The 10046-nt window shown below is 40.6% G+C and overlaps 1 protein-coding gene across 1 annotated transcript; it reads right to left on the bottom strand.

The window, feature by feature from the left end:
• Positions 1-7678: 7678 nt before the first annotated feature.
• LOC134971880 (olfactory receptor 10G2-like) lies at positions 7679-8602 on the bottom strand. Its single transcript, XM_063946499.1, has one exon. The coding sequence runs from the start codon at positions 8600-8602 to the stop codon at positions 7679-7681; it is 924 nt and encodes a 307-aa protein (XP_063802569.1).
• Between the last annotated feature and the right edge of the window lie 1444 nt (positions 8603-10046).

The following is a 10046-nucleotide window of genomic DNA, read 5'->3' as shown; positions in this document are numbered from 1 at the left end:
CATTTCAGTGACAGGGTCTGCCACACGACTGTGACTGATATGACGGGTTGGTTTGGACCCCCCCCAAAAAAGAAGCAATTAATCTCTCCTTGCACAAACTGGCTCTACAGAGGCAAGATGTCCACCTCATCTTCACCCTCCGATATATCACCGTGTACATCCCCCTCCTCACAGATTATCAATTCGTCCCCACTGGAATCCACCATCTCAGCTCCCTGTGTACTTTGTGGAGGCAATTGCTGCTGGTCAATGTCTCCGCGGAGGAATTGATTATAATTCATTTTAATGAACATCATCTTCTCCACATTTTCTGGATGTAACCTCGTACGCCGATTGCTGACAAGGTGAGCGGCGGCACTAAACACTCTTTCGGAGTACACACTTGTGGGAGGGCAACTTAGGTAGAATAAAGCCAGTTTGTGCAAGGGCCTCCAAATTGCCTCTTTTTCCTGCCAGTATAAGTACGGACTGTGTGACGTGCCTACTTGGATGCGGTCACTCATATAATCCTCCACCATTCTATCAATGTTGAGAGAATCATATGCAGTGACAGTAGACGACATGTCCGTAATCGTTGTCAGGTCCTTCAGTCCGGACCAGATGTCAGCATCAGCAGTCGCTCCAGACTGCCCTGCATCACCGCCAGCGGGTGGGCTCGGAATTCTGAGCCTTTTCCTCGCACCCCCAGTTGCGGGAGAATGTGAAGGAGGAGATGTTGACAGGTCGCGTTCCGCTTGACTTGACAATTTTGTCACCAGCAGGTCTTTCAACCCCAGCAGACTTGTGTCTGCCGGAAAGAGAGATCCAAGGTAGGCTTTAAATCTAGGATCGAGCACGGTGGCCAAAATGTAGTGCTCTGATTTCAACAGATTGACCACCCGTGAATCCTTGTTAAGCGAATTAAGGGCTGCAGCCACAAGTCCCACATGCCTAGCGGAATCGCTCCCTTTTAGCTCCTTCTTCAATGCCTCCAGCTTCTTCTGCAAAAGCCTGATGAGGGGAATGACCAGACTCAGGCTGGCAGTGTCTGAACTGACTTCACGTGTGGCAAGTTCAAAGGGCATCAGAACCTTGCACAACGTTGAAATCATTCTCCACTGCACTTGAGACAGGTGCATTCCACCTCCTATATCGTGCTCAATTGTATAGGCTTGAATGGCCTTTTGCTGCTCCTCCAACCTCTGAAGCATATAGAGGGTTGAATTCCACCTCGTTACCACTTCTTGCTTCAGATGATGGCAGGGCAGGTTCAGTAGTTTTTGGTGGTGCTCCAGTCTTCTGTACGTGGTGCCTGTACGCCGAAAGTGTCCCGCAATTTTTCTGGCCACCGACAGCATCTCTTGCACGCCCCTGTCGTTTTTTAAAAAATTCTGCACCACCAAATTCAAGGTATGTGCAAAACATGGGACGTGCTGGAATTTGCCCATATTTAATGCACACACAATATTGCTGGTGTTGTCCGATTGGGGTAAGCCATTCCGCGATGATCTTCCTCAGTTGCCGTAAGAGGTTTTCAGCTGTGTGCGTATTCTGGAAAGCGGTGATACAAAGCGTAGCCTGCCTAGGAAAGAGTTGGCGTTTGCGAGATGCTGCTACTGGTGCCGCCGCTGCTGTTCTTGCGGCGGGAGTCCATACATCTACCCAGTGGGCTGTCACAGTCATATAGTCCTGACCCTGCCCTGCTCCACTTGTCCACATGTCCGTGGTTAAGTGGACATTGGGTACAACTGCATTTTTTAGGAGACTGGTGAGTCTTTTTCTGACGTCCGTGTACATTCTCGGTATCGCCTGATATTTGGTGTTTTGGATTTGACATGCTCTGTACTATGACATTGGGCATCGGCCTTGGCAGACGACGTTGCTGGCATTTCATCGTCTCGGCCATGACTAGTGGCAGCAGCTTCAGCACGAGGTGGAAGTGGATCTTGATCTTTCCCTAATTTTGGAACCTCAACATTTTTGTTCTCCATATTTTAATAGGCACAACTAAAAGGCACCTCAGGTAAACAATGGAGATGGATGGATTGGATACTAGTATACAATTATGGACGGGCTGCCGAGTGCCGACACAGAGGTAGCCACAGCCGTGAACTACCGCACTGTACTGTGTCTGCTGCTAATATATAGACTGGTTGATAAAGAGATAGTATACTCGTAACTAGTATGTATGTATAAAGAAAGAAAAAAAAAACACGGTTAGGTGGTATATACAATTATGGACGGGCTGCCGAGTGCCGACACAGAGGTAGCCACAGCCGTGAACTACCGCACTGTACTGTGTCTGCTGCTAATATATAGACTGGTTGATAAAGAGATAGTATACTCGTAACTAGTATGTATGTATAAAGAAAGAAAAAAAAACCACGGTTAGGTGGTATATACAATTATGGACGGGCTGCCGAGTGCCGACACAGAGGTAGCCACAGCCGTGAACTACCGCACTGTACTGTGTCTGCTGCTAATATAGACTGGTTGATAAAGAGATAGTATACTCGTAACTAGTATGTATGTATAAAGAAAGAAAAAAAAAAACACGGTTAGGTGGTATATACAATTATGGACGGGCTGCCGAGTGCCGACACAGAGGTAGCCACAGCCGTGAACTACCGCACTGTACTGTGTCTGCTGCTAATATATAGACTGGTTGATAAAGAGATAGTATACTCGTAACTAGTATGTATGTATAAAGAAAGAAAAAAAAACCACGGTTAGGTGGTATATACAATTATGGACGGGCTGCCGAGTGCCGACACAGAGGTAGCCACAGCCGTGAACTACCGCACTGTACTGTGTCTGCTGCTAATATAGACTGGTTGATAAAGAGATAGTATACTCGTAACTAGTATGTATGTATAAAGAAAGAAAAAAAAACCACGATAGAATCCGAGCCTCGCGAGAATCCGACAGCGTCATGATGACGTTCGGGCGCGCTCGGGTTAACCGAGCAAGGCGGGAAGATCCGAGTCGCTCGGACCCGTGAAAAAAAACATGAAGTTCTGGCGGGTTCGGATTCAGAGAAACCGAACCCGCTCATCTCTATTGACAACCATGAGTTAAACCGCAAATCTGGTTTGAGGCAGGCCAGACCCCTAAGTGAAAGGTCAGTAGAAGGGAGGGAGACATCAGTCATTTTGGACACCAGTTCTAATCATGCTTTACATGCAGATTGCATTACACATAACCTAGAGGCCACATGTTTCCCTTCATTTGCTGGGAGCCACAGCACATCTTCCAAAGGAAATGGGAATAGCAAACCTCGTTCTAGTTGGACCCAAGACTTAGGATCATCTTGGCTAGTCCACGCTCCTATCTGGACAAGTACACATGCTAGTTGATAAGAACGGAAATCAGGGAAGGCCAAGCCTCCCTCCGACTTGGGGAGGTACATCGTTTTATGAGCTAGCATCGGTTTCTTACCCTGCTAAACATATTTAATAAAGAGAGAATTAAAGCCTGTCAACAAATAATTAGGAAGTAAGATAGGGATAGTTTGAAAGAAATAAAATAATTTGGGTAGAATCATTATTTTTAAAGCCGCAATGCGACCAATCCACGACACATGTTGCATCATCCATTCTGAAGTCAAATGTGAAATTTTACGCAAAAGTAGAGGGTAATTAGCTGATATTAGATCAGCCACTTTCGAGGTGATCTGAATCCCCAAGTATTTGAGGCTTCTGTCCAGCCAGGCATATGCATATTGGGCTTTCAATTATTGTAAAAGAATAGGGAGAAGCGAACAGGGAGCGAATCTGTTTTAGAAAGATTTAACTTATAAAAGGAGACCTTGGAGTATTCCCCTAACACATCATTCAAAGCCTGTAAGGTTTAAAAATATTTTTTTAACTATATTAATTAAAAGATGTAATAAAAAATTATGAACAGCTTTGAAGGGAAGAATTGTCAGGTAAGTGGTTAAAGTTGCCTAAAGCATATGTTGAAACCATTGTCATATATTTGTTTGTATTAAATGCTGCCTTGTTTAGACAAAAGTATATATCGATACTGTACATTATATAGGTCAAGATGCTCTATCATCAAAAATGCTGTTTCTTGCAATCCTCAAGAACAAACCTAAGTTTACTAACCAAATTCCTCAGACTCTACAGTACACTCGTAATAATTTTGTGAGGATTATTGATGACTCTTTTTTTTTTTGTATTTTGGTAAATATACTCACCAGAATACCAAAAGTTGTCTCTGTTATTTTTGAAAAAATTTTTATGGCATGCAGAAGCTGTTTTATACTTTTCTATTCCTTACATGGGATGCTGTATGTTACAGTTATCTTAAAAAATGCATTTAATGCTGTAATTTGCTTATATAAAAAAATATTGTAAATATATCATCCTGAGATTGCATACAGCACCCGAATAACTTCTCAAGCTGCCGATTGCACATCAGCTTGTGCAGTAGAGAGATCTATTCAGATCTCTCATTGTTGTGTCCTCCCTGCCTACAGCTGCCCGTTCCGCTGTCCCTCTTGCCCACTCCACTGTACTCACCACAGCAGCCGCCTCACCACTGCAGCTGATTCACAGACTTAGACACCTTACCGCAGCACCGCCACAGCCACCACTGTACTCACCGCCACAGCCACCACTGTACTCACCGCCACAGCCACCACTGTACTCACCGCCGCAGTCAACACTGTACTCATCACCACAGCCTCTAATCTTTCCAGTGGTCACTCCAATTGGTCTCCCTGCAATCCATCTTCTTTGGGACACTTTTTTCCTGCTGCTCTGGTCTTCAGTGTCTTTTCATAACCTGTCTTCAACTGCGCATGTGCTGCAGCAGGGAACCTGGAACAGACCATGGGCCATCCTGTTAAGATTGCCAATCTTAGTCTGGGTAGCTGTGGACATCCACCTGCAGCTGCCCTGAGCTCTTTTTAGGATCGCCTCCCTTCTGTAGCCTGGCCGGCAGGAAGGGGCTGGTGAGAGTTTGGGAGTTTGCCACAGTAACTGAGGTGCTGGCCAGCAACTGCCAGAAGACTTCTCTGACACGGATGCATCAGATGTGAGTGTAACCATGTCAGTGAAAGCCCAGCCTGGCATGGTTACTTCTCATGCGACCATGCCAGGCAAGGGGTTAAATCTAATCCTACATTTGATTGTTGTTTTAACGATCCTTGCCTTCTTAGTTTCCTAGTATAAACGATGAGTAAATCCTTCATTAACCCTTATTCCAAAAGGCAGCCATTTATACATGCTAGGATGAGGGGACATTTCCCTTTTTGGCTTGTCAGAATTGCAATTCCAACATTTACAGGCTTTGAATACATACAATTTAGAGAATGCGGCCCATATGCTTAAGTGTAATGGGGGTTTCAACATTAGAAATGTTCAAAATCCCAGAAAAAAATATATATATATCTGACACTTTGGGCCAAATGTAATATAGTGAGAGTTTCAGAAAGTGAGAGATTTGGTAAGTTTTTCAGGTTTTTTTTAAGTGGCTATCATTTACCTGCAAAACCAGGTTAATCTTGCTGTGTTACATAATCTCTCACTTTTTTACATTTAGCTCTTCGTCTTAATTTGCATTCAAAAGTTATGAATTGTGTTGTATTATTGGCCATTATATTTGCTGCAAGTGTAGTGGCGATTAGCCGAGATTTACTTGTTGAAGTACAGTAGGCTATTTACAATTCACATTTTCTCCATAGAAATAGTAGGCATATTAATACATGGCTGATTAGTTTATTTTTTTATGGACATTTTCACCGTAACTGTTGGATTGCAGTAGATGTATACATATTTTTTCTAGATGACAAATTGCACTTATCTAAACAATCTTATCCTAAATAAAACTTTTATAAATTATTTCTGATATCATTTCTGATGTTTTTATGTCTGTGATATTTCTACTGGCAGCAGAGGCATCTGCCAGTATGACACATTGTACACACTGGCACTGCTTGTAGTACTTGTTACTGTAATTGTTACTGTTTTTAATCCAAAGTCTACCAACTGCTTAGCATAAATTAAAATGTGTCAGTGCGATTCTAAAAGCCTTCCAGTTGAGGTGTCCTGGGGGATGGTGCCTCTGAAGCTTCTTGGGAGGCAGCTAGAGAATTCTGCCTAGCTGGTGGCTCTGATTGTGAAGTACACACAATCAGAGCAGCCAGGCAGCATTTTCTACCTACCTCTCAGCCTGTAGTCAATCATTGAATGGCTGTCAGCATGCTGATTGGTGGATGGCTGGAGCTATCCACCAATCAGAGTGCTGACACACATTCACTGTATGGAAATGTGAAGAGACCGTACAGGACCACATGACGGGTAATTTTTGTTATTTTGTTTTCCATTGAATGGATGATAGGAACCCCAGTACATTACTTTACCTAGGGCCTACAATGCTGTTAAGAGGGCTCTGATAATAATGCCTCCTCCCAAAATTAATATGCCTCCTGCCAGGTGTATCTATGGCTGTCCCATATCTAATTAGAGAGAAACAAAAAAGAGCCCATTATTGTTTTCAGAGAAACTATAAACACCATTTATCTTTTTATTCTTGAGAATCCCTTTGGGATTAATCACGAAAATAAATAATGGGTTGATAATGAAAATATATTTAAATATCTTGGAGTAGGTGAATGGAAAAAATACAATTTTAGTTATTAGTGTCACACAAAGATTATTATTATTTTTGCTTCTATATTGGGTTTATTCTGAGGTTTATAATGGAAGAAGAAAAAGTTAAATGGATTTTAGAGACAAATTTAGAAGGGTGCAACTCATTGTGCTCATAGTCACTATTTAGTTTTCTATATTTTGGGCACAGTCTGTGCCAGAAAGTCAAATCATCAAGTTTGTCTATTTAAGAAGTCGCTCTGTGGATTTCACTACATAATGGCAATGATACTGTAGATGGATTCTTTTTTTTCATGATGTTATGACATTGTCAAATTGCTTGATTTATCTAATGTGCAAGGTTATATTCTATTAATCTTGCATTAGCCCTTTCTACTATTACTGCATATTACTATTGCCATAAGAACTTAAGACTTTAATTTTATCTATGGAAAAAAGTATACAGTATACTGGCTGCATGAACTTAAATTACATATATGTATTACAAATATGTGTGTATTTGTCAAGGTTAGCATCTGTAGTAAATGCATTATTTAAAATAACTACTGTATGTAAGCTAATTGAACATCATTTGAATAGAGACTTATTTATAATATATATTCTTTCAAATTGAAATTTTTCATTGTTTGAAGTTTGAATGATTATTTGAATACATTTTGAATGCTCACTTTTTAATATTAAAAACCATAATAAACATGGCAGATTGACAAGAAATATATTTCTTGTCAGTATGGATGGTGTATGTTTGGTGTAATGGTTAGCATTACTGCCTCACAGCACCGAGGTCATGGGTTTGATTTCCACCATGGCCCTAACTGTGATGAGTTTGTATATTCTCCCCGAACTTGCGTGGGTTTCCTCCGGGTACTCTGGTTTCCTCCCACAATCCAAAAATATACTGATAGGTTAATTGGCTCCAACAAAATTAACCCTAGCGTGAATGTGTGTGCATGTGATAGGGAATCTAGATTGTAAGCTCCACTGAGGCAGGGACTGATGTGAATGAGCAAATATTCTCTGTAAAGCGCTGTGGAATATGTGTACGCTATATAAATAATAAATAAATATTTACATAATTATTAAAGACATCTTCCTCTAACAAGTTTGCTCAGGACTGCTTTCACCTTTTCATTCCGTAAACTATAGATGACTGGATTTAGAAGTGGAGTGATGAGAGTGTAGAAAATAGCTATGAAGCTGTCCAGTGAGGTGCCGGAATAGGGCTGCATATAAATAAATACACAAGGAACATAAAAACACATAACTACAGTAACATGGGAAGCACATGTAGAGAAGGTTTTCTTTCTTGCGTCCACAGTCTTCATCTTCATAATAGCTATAAGAATATGGCCATATGATGTTAGAATTAAAATAAAGCATAGCAGGGCTATGGCTCCAATGTTGGCCAAGGTCACAGTCTTATTGATGGTAGTATCAGCACAAGCCAGTTTTAGAATGGGAATTATGTCACAGAAGAAATAATCTATCTTGTTGGAACGACAGTAGGGCACATGAAAAGTTAAAACTGTGTGAACCATAGAGTGTAGAGAGGCAGTCAACCAGCATCCAAAGGCAAAGCACATGCATACCTTCCTGCTCATTAGGTTGCCATGGTGCAAGGGGCGACATATGGCCACATACTGATCATACGCCATGACAGTATAAAGGAAACACTCACAGCTTGCCAAGAAATGGAAAAAGTATAACTGGGATATACAACCACTAAAAGGAATAGTTTTATCCAACAGGAAGTTCCCCAATAGTTTTGGTAAAGTGACAGAAGAAAGACAAATATCCAGGAAAGAAAGATTGGAAAGAAAGAAATACATAGGGGTTTGAAGATCAGGAGTCTTTTTAACGGCTATAATGAGGGTAAAGTTACCCACAAAAGTAAAGATATATATGAGCGAGAAAATCATAACCAGGGGAACCTGGAGCTCACTTGGGTGAGGAAGTCCTCTAAGGATAAATTCAGTTACAACAGTTGAGCTGTTCTTGTCCATGAAAAGACCGTCACACCCAACAAACACAGTCTCAGCAAAGAGCACCATGGATTCAAGACTCAAAACAATTTATGTTAACCCAAAAAAAATCACTTTACTTAACTTTAGCAACTTTCTAACAAAATAGTCATCACTAAAAATGATGAAGATATTCATGTTAGCTTTAGCACAGAGAAACAGCACTAACTTCTGAGTAAAATGATCACTTTACCCAAAACAGCTTCATATTTCTGGTAGTAGTGTAAATAGGAACGTGCTGACTAAATAAATATTACAATACTCTAAAGTGCTGCGGTCCTTTTCCCTAATGATAAGAATAATAAGATTTGTGCTAATAATTTGTATTCAATCTGGGGAATACAAATCTCAGGTGAACACATCAAATGGGTACACATCATCCTTGTTTATATTTCCTTTAGTGTGTTTATTATATCCATTGACTTTATTTATCAGGAATATTAAAGAATATTTCTAAACTCTCATTAATACTGCTATTCCTGTCTTAGCTGAAGAGGTTAAAGTAGTTAACCCTCCGTTCCCCACCATTAAACCATAAAGTTTAAACATTTTTAAACTTTACAAAAGGTTAAAACATTGTGAAGGAAAACAATAAAAGAAATCCATACAAAATGGAGATGCATGTGACATTATACTGAGCAATTGTAAGGATAATACTAATGCACAATAGAGAAAGGAAACATATTTTTTCATAATGAGAAATCATACCAAGTAAATTTAATGTACGCTAATAGAACAGCAAAAAAAAAAAAAAAGATTGCCAGCCATTGTAGAATCCTTGGGCTAATACAAGAGCTGTATAGTATGTGGATGTCTAACATGTATTTTAACTAATATACAGTAATAAACGTAGACAGTATAAAGAAACATGTCAGAGGAGTCCAGGTTCTACTAAAGTACTTGCATCTATCAGGGCTGTAGAAACATTGGCTGAGGTGTGCGGACAGTGGTTAAAGTGGTCCTAGAGAGGTGGTGGAACTCACCTTGGCAGCCCCTCACTTTCAGGTGCCACACCCCTAGTCCCTCCCATTCTTGCCCACCTTGCAAAACATTGGCTGCCTGTAGTTTACTAATATAAAATACTTCTTCTGACACAATTCTATTAGCAAAACTACACCAACATACATCTCTTCTCTTTTCTCACAATGGGGTCTATTCACGAAGCAGTGAAAAGTTATATAGTTACATAGTATCTGAGGTTGAAAAAAGACAATTTGTCCATCGAGTTCAACCTATTTGTGGGCTCCTGAGCAGGTTTATTTGGTCTAAAGTTTTGACTGATGCTGATGTCAGCCGTTGCGTTGTTCCCTCTTTTTGTAGTATCTATAGTGCGTGACTATGCACCATAACCCTGGATATCCTTTTCCATTAGGAATTTATCTAACCCATTCTAAAAGGTGTTGACTGAGTCCGCCATTACAACTAT

This window comes from Pseudophryne corroboree, chromosome 1 (genome assembly GCF_028390025.1).
Source record: "Pseudophryne corroboree isolate aPseCor3 chromosome 1, aPseCor3.hap2, whole genome shotgun sequence".
Taxonomy (NCBI): domain Eukaryota; kingdom Metazoa; phylum Chordata; class Amphibia; order Anura; family Myobatrachidae; genus Pseudophryne; species Pseudophryne corroboree.
The sequence above is the reverse complement of the archived record's forward strand: the minus strand, read 5'-3'. Positions and strand labels throughout refer to the sequence as shown.